The sequence below is a fragment of the Gadus macrocephalus genome, chromosome 3 (assembly GCF_031168955.1).
Source record: "Gadus macrocephalus chromosome 3, ASM3116895v1".
Taxonomy (NCBI): domain Eukaryota; kingdom Metazoa; phylum Chordata; class Actinopteri; order Gadiformes; family Gadidae; genus Gadus; species Gadus macrocephalus.
In genome coordinates this window covers 26,699,185-26,719,975 of record NC_082384.1, presented here as the reverse complement: position 1 = coordinate 26,719,975, position 20,791 = coordinate 26,699,185, and the positions used below count along the sequence as shown (strand labels likewise).

At 46.6% G+C, this 20,791-nt stretch overlaps 4 protein-coding genes and 2 long non-coding RNA genes across 8 annotated transcripts in view; 3 read left to right on the top strand and 3 right to left on the bottom strand.

Annotated features, from left to right (window-relative positions):
- The window catches only part of cc2d1a (coiled-coil and C2 domain containing 1A), a 39,413-nt gene extending 36,578 nt beyond the window's left edge, over window positions 1–2,835 (bottom strand). Inside the window, exons 1-4 of the mRNA XM_060047437.1 lie at window positions 2,695–2,835; window positions 2,449–2,553; window positions 2,019–2,151; window positions 1,427–1,530 (exon numbers count right to left, since the gene is read on the bottom strand). Coding sequence (XP_059903420.1) covers window positions 1,427–1,530; window positions 2,019–2,151; window positions 2,449–2,520 — 309 coding nt within the window. The 5' untranslated portion in view covers window positions 2,521–2,553; window positions 2,695–2,835. The remainder of the gene's footprint in view (window positions 1–1,426; window positions 1,531–2,018; window positions 2,152–2,448; window positions 2,554–2,694) is intronic.
- Window positions 2,537–5,772, top strand: LOC132454779 (uncharacterized). Of its 3 annotated transcripts, XM_060048370.1 has the most exons (8): window positions 2,537–2,656; window positions 3,174–3,232; window positions 3,365–3,453; window positions 3,538–4,289; window positions 4,379–4,832; window positions 4,915–5,051; window positions 5,230–5,313; window positions 5,397–5,772. In XM_060048370.1, the coding sequence occupies exons 1-8, from the start codon at window positions 2,589–2,591 to the stop codon at window positions 5,467–5,469; spliced, it is 1,716 nt and encodes a 571-aa protein (XP_059904353.1). In that variant the 5' UTR covers window positions 2,537–2,588; the 3' UTR covers window positions 5,470–5,772. The 3 variants fall into 3 exon arrangements, with proteins under 3 accessions (XP_059904353.1, XP_059904355.1, XP_059904354.1); XM_060048372.1 differs by lacking the exon at window positions 3,174–3,232; XM_060048371.1 differs by lacking the exon at window positions 2,537–2,656 and having other exon boundaries at window positions 3,106–3,232.
- nanos3 (nanos homolog 3) lies at window positions 5,672–6,931 on the bottom strand. The gene has a single exon (XM_060048383.1). The coding sequence runs from the start codon at window positions 6,717–6,719 to the stop codon at window positions 6,162–6,164; it is 558 nt and encodes a 185-aa protein (XP_059904366.1). The 5' UTR covers window positions 6,720–6,931; the 3' UTR covers window positions 5,672–6,161.
- Window positions 6,932–9,204: 2,273 nt separating this feature from the next.
- On the top strand, window positions 9,205–11,093 carry LOC132454774 (uncharacterized). Its single transcript, XR_009524995.1, has 3 exons — window positions 9,205–10,636; window positions 10,725–10,957; window positions 11,059–11,093. It is a non-coding gene; the product is annotated as an uncharacterized LOC132454774 (long non-coding RNA).
- Window positions 11,094–12,291: 1,198 nt separating this feature from the next.
- On the top strand, window positions 12,292–13,937 carry LOC132454775 (uncharacterized). The gene is made up of 2 exons (XR_009524996.1): window positions 12,292–12,377; window positions 12,496–13,937. It is a non-coding gene; the product is annotated as an uncharacterized LOC132454775 (long non-coding RNA).
- Window positions 13,232–15,681, bottom strand: LOC132454773 (guanine nucleotide-binding protein G(I)/G(S)/G(O) subunit gamma-10-like). Its single transcript, XM_060048359.1, has 3 exons — window positions 15,481–15,681; window positions 14,122–14,284; window positions 13,232–14,008 (listed from the first exon to the last, which is right to left on the bottom strand). The coding sequence occupies exons 1-2, from the start codon at window positions 15,568–15,570 to the stop codon at window positions 14,159–14,161; spliced, it is 216 nt and encodes a 71-aa protein (XP_059904342.1). The 5' UTR covers window positions 15,571–15,681; the 3' UTR covers window positions 13,232–14,008; window positions 14,122–14,158.
- Window positions 15,682–20,791: the final 5,110 nt, after the last annotated feature.

Genomic DNA, 20,791 nt, shown 5'->3' with positions numbered 1-20,791 from the left:
AGGAGAGGAGAGGAGGAGATGAAGAGAAGAGGAGAGGGGGAGATGAAGAGAAGAGGAGAGGGGGAGAGGGAGAGGAGAGGAGGAGAGGAGCAGGAGAGGAAGAGAGGAGGAGAGGAGGAGATGAAGAGAAGAGGAGAGGGGGAGAGGGAGAGGAGAGGAGAGGAGGAGATGAAGAGAAGAGGAGAGGGGGAGATGAAGAGAAGAGGAGAGGGGGAGAGGGAGAGAAGAGGAGAGGGGGAGAGGGAGAGGAGAGGAGGAGAGGAAGAGAGAAAGAGAGGGAGGGAGGGCAGAGGAGAGGAAGAAGAGGAGGAGAGGGGGGGGAGAGGAGAGGAGGAGAGTGGGAGGAGAGGAGAGAGGAGATGAAGAGAAGAGGAGGGGGAGAGGGAGAGGAGGAGAGGAAGAGAGAAAGAGAGGGAGGGAGGGCAGAGGAGAGGAAGAAGAGGAGAGGGGGAGGAGAGGAGAGGAGGAGAGTGGGAGGAGAGGAGAGAGAGGAGGAGAGGAGAGAGAGGAGAGAGAGGAGGGGAGAAAGAGAGGAGAGAGAGGAGGAGAGGAGAGAGAGGAGAGGAGAGAGAGGAGGAGAGGAGAGAGAGGAGGAGGGGAGGGAGGAGAGGAGGAGAGGAGAGGGAGGAGAGGAAGAGAGAAAGAGAGGGAGGGAGGGCAGAGGAGAGGAAGAAGAGGAGAGGGGGAGGAGAGGAGAGGAGGAGAGGAGGAGAGGAGAGGGAGGAGAGGAAGAGAGAAAGAGAGGGAGGGAGGGCAGAGGAGAGGAAGAAGAGGAGAGGGGGAGGAGAGGAGGAGAGTGGGAGGAGAGGAGAGAGGAGATGAAGAGAAGAGGAGAGGGGGAGAGGGAGAGGAGAGGAGGAGAGGAAGAGAGAAAGAGAGGGAGGGAGGGCAGAGGAGAGGAAGAAGAGGAGGAGAGGGGGAGAGGAGGAGGAGAGAGGAGGAGAGGAGGAGAGGAGGAGAGGGAGAGGAGAGGAGGAGAGGGAGAGGAGGAAAAGGAGGAGAGGAGGAGAGGGAGAGGGAGAGGAGGAGAGGGAGAGGAGGAGAGGGGGAAGAGGAGGAGAAAGGAGGAGAGGAGGAGAGGAGGAGAGGGAGAGGAGGAGGAGAGAGGAGGAGAGGGAGAGGAGAGGAGGAGAGGGAGAGGAGGAAAAGGAGGAGAGGAGGAGAGGGAGAGGGAGAGGAGGAGAGGGAGAGGAGGAGAGGAGGAAAAGGAGGAGAGGAGGAAGAGGAGGAGAGGGGGAGAGGAGGACGGGGGGAGGAGGAGAGGAGGGGGAGAGGGGGAGAGGAGAGGAGGAGAGGAGGAAAAGGAGGAGAGGAGGAAGAGGAGGAGAGGAGGAAGAGGAGGAGAGGGGGAGAGGAGGACGGGGGGTCAACGACTGAAGGAATGACTCTATGAGCCAATGGACCACAGAGAGGGACGGGCAGCTACCAGCAGGTCCTCATCGTCCAGGTCTTCCTCTCCCACGTCGTCCTCGTCCAGATCTTTCATGCAGAGAGCCGCCATCCGCTCGATCTCCTCCATGGGGACAGGAGCTGGAAACGGAGACACATGGTCTTCAACGATATTAAAATAATACATATCTAAATGCATAGCGGTGAATGTAAACTGACTGCAATTACACAGCGCTTTTCTAACCAGTGGGCACTCAAAGCACTTAACAATACTGCCTCCCATTCTCCGATTCATCCTCACATCCTCACCTACGGCAGAGTCAGGTCCCGCCCACCAATACGCTGAGCGCGTTGGTGGGCGAGGAATGGAGCCATTGGATAGTCTGATCGGTAACCAGCGAATCAGCGCGGTGTGTGGGAGGGGCAGACTAGCGCCACCCGGAGACTCAACTGAACGTACACGCTACTGTTTAGTTGGCAGTAGTGTAACTTTTTTAATTCTGCGGTGTAACTTTTCTGCCGTACGGGTCAGACCAGAGGCAACAGAGCGGTTGGATAAAGGCAGTTGGCGGTTGGTTTGAGTCTGGGTGTGTGGGCCCCTTAAAAGGAAACAGTTCGTCACCGAGCACCTCTGCCTCCGTTCTTCTTCGCCGTTGGTTTCCCTGCCCCTCCCATCAGCGCCAGAAGCTCCGCCTCCAGCTCCTCCTCGTTCCCGCCGTCCTCCGCACCCCCCTCGGGAGTGAGGTCCAGGAGCAGACCCATCTGGGGGACCGGAGAAGGAGCGGTCATAACTGGTTAGGATCAAACTACTGCAAGAAAACACCAGCAACCCTCACGTATACATCTAGATCTATATAGATCTATAGATCTATATGGATAGACATTCACATAGATCTATATATATCCATATAGAGCTAAGTAGATATATATGAATATCTATCCATATGGATCTATATGAATATCTATCCATATAGATCTATATATCTATAAATCTAGATCTATAGATCTATATAGATCTATCTAGAGCTAAATCTCCATTAGCTGTCAGAGGTGCGTTACCTGCTTGGCCCGGGCCGCCCCCTGACCCCGCGGGGGGGGGGCCTGACCACGCGGGGGGGGGTTCCGACGCATCCTGATCCTGTTGACTCAGACCGCGGCAGCAGCCTGAGAGAGATGACGTGTTAACTTAATGTTGCGTTATGAACCTTATCCTCAGTATGACGTCGCGACTGTCATTCAGTCCTAAAGGGGTACTGATGATTAGCAGGTAAATCTAACAACCATCAACTGAAGCGAGCGGTTTACCTCAACACGGGCGTCCGGTGATGTCAATAGTGTTAACGAGTCGGTCTATTCAACTTCAGCGGACAGTGTTTATCTGTTACAGGAGAGAGCCCCGAGAAGGTTTAGGTTTACCAGTCTGTCAACAGTGGAATGTTCTTCCTGCTCTGCGTCTCCATGGCAACGCCGCTTTACGGCCCACTTTACGGCGGTCGTCCAACACGCGCCTGACGTAAAGATAAAGACAGTAGCCTAGCCGGGGCTGAGAGTGCTAACATGAACTGTCATCATCGTGTTTGATTTAGTTTAATATGAAGGTTAGGATTACGGCAGACTCCGTTTAAGTATTTTCTGATATAGTGTTCATCACAGTTTATAACTCCGTTATTGTTGTTTCAAGGCCAACTGCTAAGCTAATGTAAACAACATTTAAAACATAAAACCATAGGAGCCAGGCCAGGGACAGAGATCAGATAGATAAGTGTATTTAATATCCATATCAGCGCTCTGTGTTTAAGAGGGAAGATGGGAAGAGGCCGAACTAAGAGCCCCTCCAGCCTTGGTAAAGAGCCTTCATAGTGTTCATAGAGAATAACATGACCTTTCATACACCATGTACAAAGAAAGCATGGACCTGAGTGACACCTGCCACTGTATTAATTGAAGTTTGCATCACGATCTTCTGTTATTGAAGGCCCGGTCCAGCCCCAGCAGAGGGCGCTGCGCTCCAGGAGGAGAGAATCAGCCATGTCCAGTGAAAAGCAAACCAAACATAACCCCCCGGTACTGAAGTCTTTGGAGAATATATGCCTCCTTCAATAAGTCTGTTACATAACCTTACTTATCCAGCGCACTGTTTTTATTTAGGAGGCCCTCCCGCCATGCCCTCCCCAGCCCGCTGCCCCGGGGCCGACCCAGGAACCGGCTCCAACCAGCGGCCGGGCCGGACCTGGGATGGACTGGGCGGTGACAGAGAGTGATGGTGAAACATCAGGGCTCACAAGTAGCCTCAAAACCACAACGTTGAGCGAACACAACCCAGACAACAGAGAGGACTCCATGGAGGTAGAGGACCAGAGCCTGACCTCCTCCACCTGTACGGATGGCAACACGATACATGACAACATGGACCTGTGTGGGGCACTCACTGAGGTGGGGGAGGGGGGAGAGGCAGAGGGCTTCGAGACTCTCTACCCAACAGGAAGGATGAAAGAGGAAGAGGATGGTACTGAACACCAGAGATCTGACCCCGTGTGCTCAGCAGAGGACAGGGAGTCTGGTACTGAGCCCGTTGAAGGGATGCTATCGAGGAAGAGGAAGAGGATGGGCGTGTGTGTTCTGACAGAGAAGGAGAGGAGCCACTTCTTAAAAAAGCATGAGAATGAGAAACTCCAAAACGAGGCAGAGGAGAAGAGAGTTGGAGATACGGGTCGCACTGGAGACAGTGACGTGGAGCTGGAGGAAGATCCTGACGAGGAGTCTCACTCAGAGGCAGGAGAAGGGTGGGTGGTGTCCGTGTTCAACTCACCCGTGACTCAAGGCATCAAAGTAGGACCTTTGACAGAGCAGAGTGAGCTGGAGGAGGAACCAGCGCCCCCAACTGGTGGAGCAGGGGACAGGTCAGGCTGATCCGTTCCGGACTGGGTACATTTATTCGGGTGTAAACATATCAACTGAGTTCCTGTAATGGTTGTGTTCCTCCTTCCAGCTCCTCTGAAGCAGCCTGTGAGGAGGGCAGCGATGCGGTCAGCCCAACAGATCCCGTCCGCTCAGAGGAGAGCGATCCCCGGGCGAGGGCGAGCGAGGACTGCGGACGCGGGCCGCTCAGCGACAGAGAAGCCCGCCTCCCCATGGAGATGGCAGGAAGAAAAGATGAACCCGAAAAACAAGAGAATGTGAAGGAGGCTGTGGCAGAGCCCCACCGTGCCCCCACCCAGGTCCCGAGTAGCGTGAACATTGACCTAACAGAGAGTCAGCGAGAGGAAGTGCAGACCCCCCAGCAGCCCACGGACAGCTCAGCCACAACAGGGGGTCTCTCTGAGACGCAGGGGTCACAGCCCAGTCACTCACTCATGGACACTGGACTAGGAAGGTCCGAACCTATCGGGACGCCGCCGGGCCCTGCTGCAGCAGCCCCTAGTGGCGGGGAGGAGAACGGCAACGTGAGCACTGGGACCAGAAGCAGTGGCTGGTTTTAAAGTGGTTGATAAGTGGAAACCTAGAACTACTTCTTGTGTGTTTCAGAGCGGACCTTTGGAGGAGGTCGACATCGCTGCGTCTCCTGCTCCCCAACCCCTGCTGGCCAGAGCCACCCCCGACCTGGTGGGCTTCGGACCCTTCGACTACATCTCTGACTCTCAGCTCCAAGACATCAGTCTGATGTAAGGAATGGCACTCAGAAGCGCCTAAGCAAGCGTCTCTTATATTAAGGTCAACAGATTGTTCCTTTGGACGATTGCCTGAGAGATGAGGAAGAGAATCTTTGCTGCTTTGGGCAACATCACGTCATTATTCTTCCAATAATGCCACTCATCTAATGTCCCACGATGCCCCCCCCAGGGAGGCGCAGGGGGGCGGCCCCCCGTCCCTGGAGGACGCCAGCGCCCAGGTCCGCGGGCTGGGCCAGGAGCTCTCCTACCTGAAGTAAGGGTCACCAGGTTGTGTAATCGTCTTGTTAGACCCACATCTCCTTAACCCAAGTTAATGTTCTCAATGCTTTCTTCCAGTCGCATCGTCATGGCGACCCAGAGGAAGGTTGAACTCTTTCGCCGTGGCAACCGGGGCCCCAAGGCCCACTAGAGGCCCTCAGACCCGTTATGGCTCTTCAGTTATTACATCAAGGGCCTTTGGTATTCATACTTTACCTCATTGTTCTCTCGTTCATAAGGCTGACTTTTAGTACTTATTTAAGATGTGTTGCTCACTGTTCACTTGTTAGAGACAAACAATCGAGTCATGCAAGTAATTCATGCACTCGACATTGATGAATCACACCAACAGATAAGAGTTCAAGTGGTTGTATTCAAGAAACACGTTTAACATAGTAAATCAAATAAACAAAAATGAACAAAAACACTCAATTATTAAAAGATTTAAAATGTTGACGAATGCATATGTCATTTCCTATTGGTAGAGATAAAATGGTAAAATGTTTAAAGGATTAGACACCATTCTAGGCACTCGTCTAATATGTGAATCTCAACACCAAGCAGTGTCAGTGAGCTGACAACACAGGTAACAGGCAGATAGTGAGCTCACCACACAGGAACACGTTGACCACACATACATGCTGGCGGTCAGAAGAATAGTCTAGTAAAATAGATAGTAAAATAGTAAAATAAGCTGGTTAAATAATTGATGCACAGCAAACGTTCATGCAAAAACATAATGAGTAAAATACAAGTAAAAACACAACAAAAACAAGTCCAACTCTAATATTATACTTTTAACTTAAGCCGAAAACTATAGTCCCAGGCGCCGTACCAACAACCTTAACGTTTGGGCTGTGCGTAAACGGAGCAGTACGCGTCGTCCACCAGTGGGCAGAAGCGCTTGGTGTGCGCCCGGGCCCCCGTGGCATTGCACAGGGGGCAGATGTAATCCCTGAGGTAGGGGCACAGCACCTCCCCGGCCTGGTTCTTCAGCCGATGGGAGCTGAACACCTCGGCAGACTCCCCGTTGTGTTTGCAGAAGCCGCAGAACATATCCGGGCCCTTCAGGACGGCTCTCTGGCCCCTATCTCTGCAGGGCGGTCCAGGGGGGGGGGGCGTCTCCCCGTTACTTTGTGCATTTGCACGCAAGGAATCGAAAGCGCCTCTTCTTTTCCTGAAGTCCAGAGAAGCGGTGGAAGAAGCCCCGGGACGTCGCATGTCAACATGGACCGAATCGCCATTAAGCACGGTACGGAGCCCTAGAGTATTGCAACGGAGCGGAGGCTCCAGGGCCGAGGAGGTCTCAGCGGAATTGTCTCTCGCCTGGATGTCCCGTATCGTATCTGCCAGTCCCATGTAGTCTCGCCAGACCTGAAACCCTTGGCTCTCCGATTCCATGCAGCTTGGTTAAGAGAGCAGATGACCACAAAGCGTCATCCTACTCTGCTGCCACTTGCTAGACTTTGAGACTGCCTTACGTTACGATCACTTACTGATCGAATTGTGGTTCTTCAAATTGACCGACACGTGTTGCAGTACACAACAGCGCGTGCGTAACACACATCTGATTGATAATTTGTTGCAAATTACATCAGGAGCCAATCAGATGGGGGCGTGAATCCCCAGGAAACCCTATTGGTGCTATAGGGCGCCAAAAGCCGTCCCTAGCACCAATAGGAAGCGGCGCTGCAGCATCGTTGTGATATGTTTTGAAAGAAGCAGATCAACAAACATAGTCGGTATAGGCTACCATAAAGACATACCAGTTGTTTTATGACTACATACATGGCTCTGATGCCCATGATCCTCTGTTTGTGCTTACAATAGTCACGTGACGATAGTTACTTTATGTACTGTCGGGCACTTTGTTTACGGTTTAGTCACTTTACACACTTTATTTACTTTCATTGCTAATTCCTTTTGCATTGTGGAATTATTCATCAAGTGCATCAACAATCTGTGTTGGGCTTTACATGGAGACCTTCTACTTGGTCTCGCTGCAGCCTGTAGGACATGGACATCCAACGTCCAAGGGCTGTCACGTGATTCCACTTGCCACCCCCATTGACGTCACTGGCAAATCGCGCGGGAGAGCTTCATTCTCTTCTCGACTACTTCGCCAAGATGACATTGACAACGATAGCAAGTCGCTAAAATTAATGAATGAAACAACCTAATTGTGATTGCAAAAACATGCGTTTGTGAAATGTGTTTTTGATGGGTCTCCTCCTTAAAGTGTAATTCCGGTGCAAATTGAACAGGGTCTTTGTTTTGGCATGAAAACCCATCAAATAAGCCCTCCAGATACCTTTTTAATTGAAAATCGAGTATTACAGTTTGCCCGGTGTTCTGCTAATTTCTGCTACCCATCAAATTCTGCTACCTAGTGGAAATGTGCGATCCTGCGTGCGCACCCATTAGTTTCTGATGGGTGCGCTTATGAATAAAACATGGCAGCAATCAAGCTGATCGATATTTATTTGACTTTTGTCTGTTATGAATGCGGTCATGTCTCCTTCGCATGGAGCCTCTTTGGGGAAGTCACAAAAGCTTTCTTGCGGTTGATAGAATCGTCTTTATTAAAAAAAAATCCATTACATTTTTTTACAACTAAGTGAAATTGTCTGAGAACTTAATTCATGCATCACATTTTATAGTTGATTACTATTATGCAGGGGGAAAAAGACAAAGAAAGTGATGATAAACATGTATTTATTTGGATATATTATTTAACTGATCTGATTCATTCATTCATATATACCTACAATCTACCAGTGCTTTGAACACATAAGTATATTATGTATAATACAATTATATGTATTATACATGTTTGTGCGCCACCCTAAGGTGCACAAAAGCCTCCGTTTGCTGGGCTGACCCTAAAAAAAAAGATTAAACACAAACATAAATAGGTATACATAAATAATGTAATCTTGTGAGCGAGTAAATTTACATTGGTGACACAGTGGTGTTTAACACCAGCTACGTCCATGCAAAATATAGCAACGTATCATTCAGTAAAAACGTTTGAAAAGTGGCACAGGTCTTTAAGCTTGATTATTTGCATTAACATGATGAATCTATAAGAACCAATACGGCACAAAACATTTCTGAAAACTTTAATATAACTTCACTTACATTTGAACGTGTCATCATCGAGTCCATCGTCACCTCCGCCATCATCACCTGGTTCCCCGCTGCAGCGGCCAAGGACAAGGCCAAGCTGCAGCGGGTGATACGCTCGGCGGAGAGAGTGATTGGATGCCCCTTGCCCCCCCCTTGGGGCCCTGTTTAACAGCAGGGCTCTGGGGAGGGCCAGGAAGATAATGGCGGACCCAGCACACCCAGGCCACGGTCTCTTCGCTCCGCTCCCTTCAGGCAGGAGGTTGCGGTCACTAAATACTCTAAAAACTAGACATTCGCACAGCTCCTTCCCCACGGCCATCCGTCTCCTAAATGCACTGCCCCCCCCCCCCCCCCACCCCCTGACCAGTCTCCCCACTCAGTGATCTAATGGTCTGTTGTACCCAATCACGTGAGCTCTCTGCACTTTGGCACTCTATATTTATTATATTATTTATTTACTCACTCATTTTGCACTATTTATGTTGGTTTTGCACTGTCTTGTCCTGTCTTGTCTGTCCTGTTGTAAACTCCACTGTACCAAAACAAATTCCAAACATGTTTACATGTCATGGCAAATAAAGTCTTCTGAATCTGAATCTGAATCTACTGCTTTCCCTCTGCCATTTGCATTAATATCTTGTGCAGCGTGTGAACGCAGAGGATTGTGGGTAGTTGGACTCGTCTAGGATGCAGCGATGCATCCTTGAAAAATCTCGGAATTCTCAAAAACAAAGGACGCGAAAATAAAGCAGGCCGTTGAGCATGCTTCCTGGACATTGGGAAACACCCCGTTATAGCCCCCTCTGGTGGTCGTTCCTATAGGTACACGAGCGGAGAGACACGGGCCTAAGCCCGTGGCTTGAAGCCATCACGGTATTTCTCTCACACGCGTTAGAAATACAATTCCCTCCCTTATGCTTCATAGTTACCATACCGAAACATGCCTACTTTAACAAATAAAGTGAGTTAAAAGCGACCAAGGATTGGACTACTTTCTTCAAGAAAAAAATAGAAACAATCGTTTGACCTCCTGTCTCTGGGAACATTCCCGGATGCCTTTGATAAGTCCCAGAAATTAAACCTTAGGAGGTACGCTTCAAAATTCAAGTTAAAGGGTGAGCATCTGAAATACTTGCTTGTTTATAACGTCTTTATTTAACATAGCAGGGGTAAAGTAGCCTATGCGAATAGACCAATTGCCTCTATCAAATAATGATCCCACTGCAAAATCACATTATTTTAAACCACTACTCACCCTATGTACACTAAGAATATGGGGAGCATATTTTGATGCTTGTTTATAACGTCATTATTTAAGATAGCAGGGGTAAATGGATAGACCAATTGCCTCCATCAAATAATGCTCCCACTGCATAATCACATTATTTTAAACCACAACTCACCCTGTACACTGTAAGAATATGGGGAGCATATTTTGATGCTTGTTTATAACGTCATTATTTAAGATAGCAGGGGTAAATGGATAGACCAATTGCCTCCATCAAATAATGCTCCCACTGCATAATCACATTATTTTAAACCACAACTCACCCTATGTACACTGTAAGAATATGGGGAGCATATTTTGATGCTTGTTTATAACTTCATTATTTAAGATAGCAGGGGTAAATGGATAGACCAATTGCCTCCATCAAATAATGCTCCCACTGCATAATCACATTGTTTTAAACCACAACTCACCCTATGTACACTGTAAGAATATGGGGAGCATATTTTGATGCTTGTTTATAACATCTTCATTGAAGATTTCAGGGGTACAGTATGTAGATAGACCAATACATACAATAAAATGTGTGGATAGTGTCTTGGTAAGATAGCTCTTTAATGATGAAAGTTCTTTAATGAATGTTCACTGCAGAAGGAGAGCTCTACGTTGGGAGCAGAAGAGCCCTTCAATCCAAAGAGGAGGCAAGACAACTCTTTATAGAGTTTCACTCCTCTCCCATGGGGGGACATACGGGCCTCCTGAAAACCTGCAGAGCAATATCCTCCATATTTTACTGGCTTGGCATGTCAGTGGACATTAACAACTGGATAGGCCATTTGTTATTGCGGTTTTGTGTTTTTGTGTTTTATTAACAGCTACTTTCTTAAAGGTCTTGGAATGTGATAAATGCCGGATGGTTGGAAAACCTTTGACTGCTGCCCAGCCATTACAGTGCATACAGGTACATGTGTGCACTGGTATCTTATCCAAAAGCTAATAATAAAGAAGTATTGAGTGTAAAAATAATTATATTTGTTTTACCTTGATAGGTGTCTGCTGTCTGGGAGCTAATTGGTATTGACCTGACAGGACCTCTCCCAAAAACTGTGAATGGCTTCCAGTACATTTTAACAGCCACAGATTACTTCTCAAAATGGGTTGAGGCTTTCCCATTAAAGAAAAAAACTGCAGCTGAAGTGGGACGCCACATCTGCTCGATTATTTATACACATGGTTGTCCCGAAATAATCTTATCTGACCAGGGAAAGAGTTTGTTAATGAAGTATGCGTTTTAATAATACTATTGTAGTAAATACAATTCAGGAATTATTCCTTTCTGCTTGGAATGTATTATTTTTTTTACTTTAACTGATTTTATTTCAGCTCAACACCAGCCTTTGCAGTATTTTGGCTATTCATGGTGATGGCGCCTCGTATGGCTGCTTCGGTGTGTTGGTGCACACTTCTGTGTTTGTTTTTAGTCTTTAATAGTGTTTAATTTAGTTTATTGCGAATCAAACCGGATTATTTTGTTTTATTGTCTTATTGTCACAAACTGTGTTAGTTTTAATTCTGTTTATTACGGATCAACTCGGACTTTTTTAGGTTTTTCCATTTTTGTTATTGTGTTGCTATGGCCATGTCACGGATAATTTTTACGAGAGATGAGATCCTTAACATCAGGGACTCAACACCATCGGATTTATGTCCCAACTTTCTCGCCTCTCCCGTGGACTTACAAGACCTACTTATCCAAGGCCCTGGTCTCACAGTGAGACGGAGAAAGAGAGGAATGCGCGCAGGAGCCCTGGTGCGATTTAGGAAGAGAGGAATGCGGTCGCCTTTACCGAGTATAATCCTCGCCAACGTCCGCTCACTCTGCAACAAAATTGATGAACTACGTCTTCTCATCAGGACTAATAGGGACTTTTCTCTCTCTTCTGTCATGTGTTTTACGGAATCCTGGCTGACTGAATCTACACCGGACTCTGCAGCACAGCTGACCGGCTTTCAGCTGTTACGTGCAGACCGCGATCCAACTCTTTCTCGCCACTTGAACAGTTTTTTCCCCACGGCAGTTGGGCTCACAAACAAGCCCCCTGCATCACAATGACTCTGGGTTTACGTACTCAAACTAACTTGCCCTTCTATGCCCAATTATTTATTATTATTTATTATTATCTTAAAAAACATTTGTCCTTTGTTCTTGTTTATGCTTTTTTGTTGTTATGTTATGTCTCATGTCTTATGCACCAACCACACCAAGTCAATTTCCTGTATGTGTGAATATACTTGGCCATTAAAAGAATTCTGATTCTGATTCTGATTCTGATTCAAAGAAGTGCGACAGCTGCCTATCATCCCCAAACCAGTGGTCTGGATGAGAGCACATTGTTAAACATAACTATTTATTACACTTTTATTTTAGACGTCATTTGTTCAGTGCTACAGAAAACATAATGCATTTAGTGTCTAGATAGCATAAACAATAGGGAGGTATTTGTGACATGTATATATTTAAGTCTAGTATTTGTGTGAATAGTTTTTCGAAATGTTTTTTATTTTTTATTCACAAATTATACATTTGTAGTGTACCATGATTTATTTACTCACAGAATGATTGTTTCTAGGGAATTTTAGAGGACTTCTGTGTGGTGTGCTCCTTTGCCGAAGAAAATGCAGATGACAGCATGATTGAAAAGGTAAAGTACAATGTAAAATATGTGCTTTGTATTATTAATTGACTCAAATGTGTGTGCATAATACCGTACAATGTATCTCATTGTAAATTGTAATTCTCTTTTTTGTTTTATTTGGTAGGTGCAGTGTGGATTGTGCAGTCGGTGGGCACATTTTGAGTGTGCCCAATATGCCCATGAAAATAAGGCTGTATATATTTGCAAGAAATGCCTTAAAATAAAATAAGGATTTGAGATGCTTTGGTTGTTTTTATTATTATTTTATGGATCTTTTGAATAATTATTATCAATTAAATATATAAACACACACAGAATCCCATTCACAAATATATACAAGTTTTAACAATACTTTGCTACACTTTTCTTGTTGAAGTTATTTATTTAGTTTAATTGATTATTGATGTTTTTTTTGGCGTTTCCTTTTAACATTACGTATGCACATACTGTACCGCTGAAATCTTCAATGTACGTTATAAAACAGCATCAACAGTATACATAAGGTGAGTAGTGGTGTAAAATAACATGATTCTGCAGTGGGAGCATTATTTGAGAGGCGATTGTTCTACAGATCACACGCGCCTTACGTCATGCTTGTGACGTAAGGCAGCATTTTCTGATGGGAAGCATGATATGATAGACTCCACTATCGAGTCGCACCACGGTAGCAAAATCTGACAAGGGAGCAGAAATTGGATTGCTTTGCGTTCCTGGTTGAATTGACTAAACGTTGGTTTGAATCATTTGTAAACGGTGCTACTGTCCACCAACAACGCCATCCCTTAACACTCTTGTAGGTGCGATTAAATGTGTAATATATTTGTTTACAAATAAATGATCCAATAATGCTACACAATGGATGATTTTTATAATACAATTTAATACATTCTGTTTAAAATGCTAGAAAAGTTAAGGCAGATGAATTTAACAATACATTTAGGATTAAGGTTAAAGGCACAGAATTTCAGTGTGGAAAGGTATAGATTAAAAAGCTAAAATGTAAATCACACAATTCACTGAATTCCAGAAATAGTTGAAAAAAGTCATCTTTCAATGTGTGTGCTTTTGAGTTGGATCGATGGTGGTCACTACCCTGGATAAATCTTTGAATTAGCAGAAACTTTTAAAGCAGAAATCTATTTTGTTGGAATATTGGTGAATAAATGGACTAAATGATGAGATGAAAGTCCAACCAGGCAGCACACCATCAATAGAGAGAGGAGCTGTGGCCTGTGTCCATTCATAATCAACAGATCCACTTGTTTCTAACATGGTGCAGGCACACAGCTGCAGTCATTTGTTTAATAAACTACAGGCTGATGAATGCTTGTAATGTATTAAACATTGGATTCAAAGCAAGAGTCCTTAAAACAATGTTAAGTGAATAAATTATTAATCAAAGCAACATCTTACTTTGAAGTCTGCCTAATTTACACAGTTCTACAGAGTTTAGAACGAGACACTGTTTGGCACAGTTTAGAGTGCGTAATACATGATGGCACCACTAGGTTAATAAGAGTGTCCGTTTACCAGGAACCATTGCCCCGTTACACCTCCGCCCTGGCTGCTGTCCGCAAAAAGAGCAGAAAGCCTTCAAAGGGACGTAACTGCAGAACTCATTCATGTTGCTTATTACCCTGAAAGAGGCAAAGAGGAACACAAACGTAAAGTCACTGAAACAAAAAATGGATTTCGAATTCTGCTCAAATTATTCTGCTGAGCGAGGCAAAATGTTTTGAATTGAACCGACCTGCAACATTACTGCTGGAGAACCCATCTCCTCATACCTAGAACAGGCTGCAGGACTTTGGGGGTCTGTAGGGGTTCTCACTGGAAGGGATTCCCACCAGCAGGGGGTCTTTGGACGCGTTTTGCAGACAGAAATTCCTCAATTCAGCGGCAGCTTGGGACACCTTCAGAAACACAAACACTATACTTATATATAGGTTTAAATATAAATCATTTTTTTTGTAGTACAAGCGATATATTTCCTGAAACAACATCTGATGAATATTAACACCGACGTATTTTGCATTTCACCAAACCCTTACTTAATGGTAATGGTAATGGTAATGCACCCAACAGAGATAACTCTAGAAAGGGTTAGGGTTAGTTCAAACCCTTACTTAATGCAGGTAATGCACCCAACAGAGATAACTCTAGAAAGGGTTAGGGTTAGTTCAAACCCTTACTTAATGGTAATGGTTAGGGTTAGGGCTATGTAAAGGTAATGCACCCAACAGAGAGAACTCTAGAGGGTAGTTCAACAAACTGGAGATCCACACTTTAGAAGAGGCTTTGCCGCATAGATCTACAGTATGTACTGAAGCCTTAGAAGAGGCTTTACTAATCTAAGGGTTTACTACATAGACCTACAGTATGTGAAGCCTTAGATTAGGCTTTACTGATCTAAGGCTTTACCACATAGATCTACAGTATGTGAAGCCTTAGATTAGGTTTTGCTAATCTAAGGGTTTACTACATAGATCTACAGTATGTCCTGAAGCCTTAGATTAGGCTTTACTAATCTAAATCTTTACTACATAGACCTACAGTATGTGAAGCCTTAGATTAGGCTTTACTGATCTAAGGCTTTACTACATAGAGCTACAGTATGTACTGAAGCCTTAGATTAGGTTTTGCTAATCTAAGGCTTTACTACATAGATCTACAGTATGTACTGAAGCCTTAGATTAGGCTTTACTAATCTAAGTCTTTACTACAAAAACCTGTAGGTTTTTGTAGTAAAGACTTAAATTAGGCGTTACTAATCTAAACATGTATACGTAAATTGAATGTGCTAAAAGAAACACTTCACTCATTAGTCAGTTCCCAAACTTTATAAAGATAACATTGCTTACATTCAATAGTTCATGTAATTAACACATTTTCAAACTTAGAAACAAACCTTTCAGCACAGTGAGAAACATCCGCAAAACTGTGCAGCGATAGCAAAGTGTAAAGTAATCCTAAAAGTTTTAAGTGATAAAGTGTTAAGTAATGTTGTTGTGGATCTCATGACGTCATGCCACCAGCTAACGGCTAGCTCCTCTTCCGGGTTCGTATGCTACCGTCCAGCTAACAGCTACCTCCTCTTCCGGGTTCATACCTGGATCCTGCGGACGCTCGCCTCCACCCTAAGCTGCTTGACGGCCCGTTGAGCGACGACCAGGCTGCTGCTGGAGTTGTTGTTAGACATGACGGCGATAATTAGCTCAATAAAGCGGTGAAGTCCCGAGGGGAGATCCCTGATCCAATCCGAACCCAGGGGGATGACATCAGCGACATCAACCACTCCTTAACCCGCCCCTTTTGCGCAATCGATTCTCATTGGCTCTGCGTCGATCGATCAAAGAGTTCTGGCCATATCCGATAGCGACGCACACACACGCACACACGCACACACGCACACACACACACACACACACACACACACACACACACACACACACACACACACACACACACACACACTTTGTTTTCTGATATTTCATTTTTGTAAATGTAACGTTGTTTTGAATGTCTGGCAGTAAACCTTGAACTTGAATCCTGTCTGTAGTCCTTCTACGGCCCTTATTCCAGCGTTGGTGTTTATCTCTAGGGCTTCACGAGGTTACCACGCCCTGGTTCAACGTCGCCATCTTCATCTAACATTTCTGCGCTATCGACAAGTTTAGACACAATCAAATAACGACTCAGAGGCCCCGGTCCTCGTGTCCTAGGAGCGTCCTAGGAGCCTAACTCTAAGGCCCCGGTCCTAGTGTCCTAGGAGCGTCCTAGGAGCCTAACTCTAAGGCCCCGGTCCTCGTGTCCTAGGAGCGTCCTAGGAGCCTAACTCTAAGGCCCCGGTCCTCGTGTCCTAGGAGCGTCCTAGGAGCCTAACTCTAAGGCCCCGGTCCTCGTGTCCTAGGAGCGTCCTAGGAGCCTAACTCTAAGGCCCCGGTCCTCGTGTCCTAGGAGCGTCCTAGGAGCCTAACTCTAAGGCCCCGGTCCTAGTGTCCTAGGAGCGTCCTAGGAGCCTAACTCTAAGGCCCCGGTCCTAGTGTCCTAGGAGCGTCCTAGGAGCCTAACTCTAAGGCCCCGGTCCTCGTGTCCTAGGAGCGTCCTAGGAGCCTAACTCTAAGGCCCCGGTCCTCGTGTCCTAGGAGCGTCCTAGGAGCCTAACTCTAAGGCCCCGGTCCTCGTGTCCTAGGAGCGTCCTAGGAGCCTAACTCTAAGGCCCCGGTCCTCGTGTCCTAGGAGCGTCCTAGGAGCCTAACTGTAAGGCCCCGGTCCTAGTGTCCTAGGAGCGTCCTAGGAGCCTAACTCTAAGGCCCCGGTCCTCGTGTCCTAGGAGCGTCCTAGGAGCGTCCTAGGAGCCTAACTCTAAGGCCCCTGTCCTAGTGTCCTAGGAGCGTCCTAGGAGCATCCTAGGAGCCTAACTCTAAGGCCCCGGTCCTAGTGTCCTAGGAGCGTCCTAGGAGCCTAACTCTAAGGCCCCGGTCCTCGTGTCCTAGGAGCGTCCAAGGAGCGTCCTAGGAGCCTAACTCTAAGGCCTCTGTCCTAGTGTCCTAGGAGCGTCCTAGGAGCGTCCTAGGAGCCTAACTCTAAGGCCCCGGTCCTAGTGTCCTAGGAGCGTCCTAGGAGCCTAACTCTAAGGCCCCGGTCCTAGTGTCCTAGGAGCGTCCTAGGAGCCTGGCTCAGAGGCCCCGGTCCTAGCGTCCTAGTGTCCTAGGAGGCCTCTACCTGACCTGGTGAATCCTAGAGCAGTCCTGTGGATCAGTGATGGTCTGGGTATGCCATGTCTGTAAATCACATCACAGTAATCTGAGAGAAACATGGCTCGCACAATCTTCTGTCCTCAGGGAACAAGACTTGTTTCTTTACTAGAAACCAAGCTTCATTCTTTCTTTAGTATTGCATCCATATGTGGTTTAAAGGGGAATTTATTGTTAATCCATAATATTAATTAATATTAATATTAATATTCAGCATTGAGGTTTTTATTAAAAGCCATTATGTCGTAACCATCCAAGGTAAACTCAATACAAGCCAAGAGATTGACCACAGAGCCGCAATGAAATCCCTTTGGTAGAGAGGAGGACCAGCATCCACTGGGTGGAAACCAGTACAGGTCAGGCCTGGACTGGAATGAGGACCAGTATGAAGGAGAAGACTACAGGGCTGTGGTGAGCTTAGCAGGCTGGCTAGTTAGCAGGCTGGCTAGTTGACAGGAGCTGTGCTAATCATGTCGTCACCATGCAGCAGCGAATATTTAAATAATAAATAAGATAAAACATATGTTATATGTGACGCAGATAAGCTGCAAACCGCACATAGCCACAAGGGAGCAGCACCAAACATATAGGCTGTAATAACTGCACATGGCCACAAGATTGCAGCACCATCACACATATGAGGCAGCCGGAGGCGGGCTCTCAAAACCATAGCCAATCAGAGCACGTACCACGTCATATAGGCCACGCTTACTCGGTCTATACAGAGCAGGACCCAGAAGAGGTCAGAAACTCTAGAAGCAGGGCAACCTCGGCAAACCGACTCGGATCTCGGATCTGACGCCACGCCCACACTTCAAGCGTTTTATTATTTCGCTCGGTCGTTGGAGGGGAAAACATGGACGCCACCCGGAAAGCTGTTGTCGCGGTAGCATTGGCAGAGGACCAGGCGCTCCAAAATAAGTAGGCCATAGGCAGAGATACGGACGCAGTAAGGTATTGCAGTATTACGAGTGATTGAAATTGCCATTTAAACCACCAAAGCGTTCCAAGAACAATAAAAACAGTTCATACTTCAAGTCACACTGGGCGCAGCCATCTTGAATTCTGTCTCGGAATTTTGCTCGGTCACCACTGAGTTCAACCGAGATGGCGAGTTCGCCGTCCAAGGAAAAGGGGCGTGTTCGTGCGTGTCGCTAGGCAACGTCCTCGGACCTCCGAGACGGATGGATAATAAAACGCAGCATGACGCCTCGTTTCCACATACGTATGTTTTTCGTATCCGTGCTTCCGTAAATATACGGAAGGGGTCGGTAGTGTTTTACGTACGGACATGAATTTATTTACGGACAGCCAAAAAGATGGGGGAGCGTATGATAATGGCCGTTTTTAGGAGAGCGGTACTTTGGAACATGAGGATCGACATATACAGAGATAAAAACAAAACCAACCAGGCATGGAAAGAGATCGGCGAGGAGTTTGGCATGCCAGGTACTTACATGTTTTGTGAAAAACATAACAACTTTCATACGGTATCTCCGTAAAACGACGGCGAAAGTTAAAACATTTTAACGTATACAGAGGGGAGGAGTCTCGGAGGAAAAACGGACATTACGGAGAATCACATAGGAATTAATGGACTTTCGGTCGGAGACGGTTGGATCGCATACGAGAATGTACGTATGTGGAAACGAGGCGTAAGCGTCTCCATGTGTGTATATACAATTCCCCTCCATCTGCCTCATAGTAACCATACCGAAACTTTACCAAATAAAGTGAGTTAAAAGCGATACTGATTCGATTACCCTTTCTACAGAACACGACATATAGCAGTGCTATATAGTAATTTTGGTCAAATAAAGGCTAGGAATACATCGTGTTGAATGAATACGTATCTGAATTCACATGTATTAGAAACGGGTAACCTTACTCCCTTCCGCAACCAGCCACCCTTATTGTCGTAGGAACCACACACGAGCGGATTTGTAGTAAGGAACTGCAATGTCAGCATGTCGGTGATGACACTATATACACTTTATGAAACACTATGCATGCAAACCCCCCCACACACCAAAACTTTTATTAACAATATAAACACTCATAATGGCAAAGGTTAAAAGATACAAGAAGCGCGCTTCGATTGGAAGTCGTCGGGAAGGTCCACAATGGTTCAAGTTCAAGTTCAAGTGTTTTTATTTGTCACATACAATAAATTGAAGTGAAATATTAAAGGGTCAATGCTCCACACTGTGCAAAAATAAATAAAAATAAAAATATAAAATAAAATAAATTAGTTAATTTATTTAGATAAAATAAAAAATGTAAATAAAATCAAATTTAAAAATAAGGTGTTGAATTAAAAATTTGAATTCAAGTGTCTCACTGCCTGTGGATAAAAACTTCTCTTAAGTCTCTCAGTCCTTGAGTTAAGGCTTCGTAGGCGTCTACCCGACGGCAGCAGGGTGAAGAGGCTGGCATTGGGGTGTGTGTCATCCCTCCTGATGTTTTTTGCCCTCGACTCCACCCTCTTGTGGTAGATGTCCTTCACGTTGGGTAGGGACGCTACCCAACGACGGACGATGGTTTGTGGATGAGTAGTTCCTTCACTCGTTCCAAAAATAATGTACACAGTCTTGTACCTTTTTCCTTTTGTGTTTGGTCACAAACAATTTGTGGGATAGTTGGATTACTCTCCGGGCTTAAAGCTGGATTTTCTGAAAAGTTAATGGAGAAAATTAATGGGAAATTGACTTTGGGATCCAGAGCCGTTCAGAAAGGGGGCGGCCCCCCCCCTGCTGCCGTTCAGAAAGGGGGCGGCCCCCCCCTGCTGCCGTTCAGAAAGGGGGCGGCCCCCCCCTGCTGCCGTTCAGAAAGGGGGCGGCCCCCCCCTGCTGCCGTTCAGAAAGGGGGCGGCCCCTGCTGCCGTTCAGAAAGGGGGCGGCCCCCCCCTGCTGCCGTTCAGAAAGGGGGCGGCCCCCCCTGCTGCCGTTCAGAAAGGGGGCGGCCCCCCCCTGCTGCCGTTCAGAAAGGGGGCGGCCCCCCCCTGCTGCCGTTCAGAAAGGGGGCGGCCCCCCCCTGCTGCCGTTCAGAAAGGGGGCGCCCCCCCCCTGCTGCCGGGCGATGGTGCCTGGCGGGAACAGTCTCGTTGTGGAAATACAAGACACGTCAAAGAACCGGCAAGAAACACTTGCGTTATAGTGTGTGTATTCACACACACACACACACACACACACACACACACACACACACACACACACACACACACACACACACACACACACACACGTGGGGCTCGCACGGTCGAGTCTCATTGGCGGGCCAACGTCTCTGGACGGGCCAGGCAGAGTAAGGGGAGGAGCTGAGATTCCTGATGACGTCATGAGCACAGATTTCCAAATCAGCGCGCTTGAGCCTCCGTTTTTTCAAAGGCGAGCAGAACAGCTAGTGCTCGTTTTACACCAAACGCAAGTTTTAGCCACTGGGGGACCATAGGCAGGCTAGGGGAACTCATATTTATGTTAGAAAACCTCATAAATTGAGATTTTCATGTCATGGGACCTTTAACTTAACATGGCAAAACAGGGGCACATTAGTGTTGGCTCGTTCGTTCGCGAACCGGTTCGAATGAACGAGTCTTTAGGGAGAACAAACCGAACCGGTTTGTTTCTCTCGTTCGTCTCGTTCACCATTCGATTCACCGCAAAC

What these genes read in the sequence shown, in the direction of transcription:
- LOC132454779 (XM_060048370.1), top strand. Translation starts at nt 2,589, where the DNA reads ATGAACCTTATCCTCAGTATGACGTCGCGACTGTCATTCAGTCCTAAA. An exon ending in TAAGAGCCCCTCCAGCCTTG is followed by an intron (nt 3,233 to 3,364) that starts GTAAAGAGCCTT and finishes CTGTTATTGAAG; the next exon opens with GCCCGGTCCAGCCCCAGCAG. An exon ending in ACTGGTGGAGCAGGGGACAG is followed by an intron (nt 4,290 to 4,378) that starts GTCAGGCTGATC and finishes TCCTCCTTCCAG; the next exon opens with CTCCTCTGAAGCAGCCTGTG.
- LOC132454773 (XM_060048359.1), bottom strand. Translation starts at nt 15,570, where the DNA reads ATGTCTAACAACAACTCCAGCAGCAGCCTGGTCGTCGCTCAACGGGCC. An exon ending in CGAGCGTCCGCAGGATCCAG is followed by an intron (nt 14,285 to 15,480) that starts GTATGAACCCGG and finishes GTGTTTCTGAAG; the next exon opens with GTGTCCCAAGCTGCCGCTGA.
- nanos3 (XM_060048383.1), bottom strand. Translation starts at nt 6,719, where the DNA reads ATGGAATCGGAGAGCCAAGGGTTTCAGGTCTGGCGAGACTACATGGGA.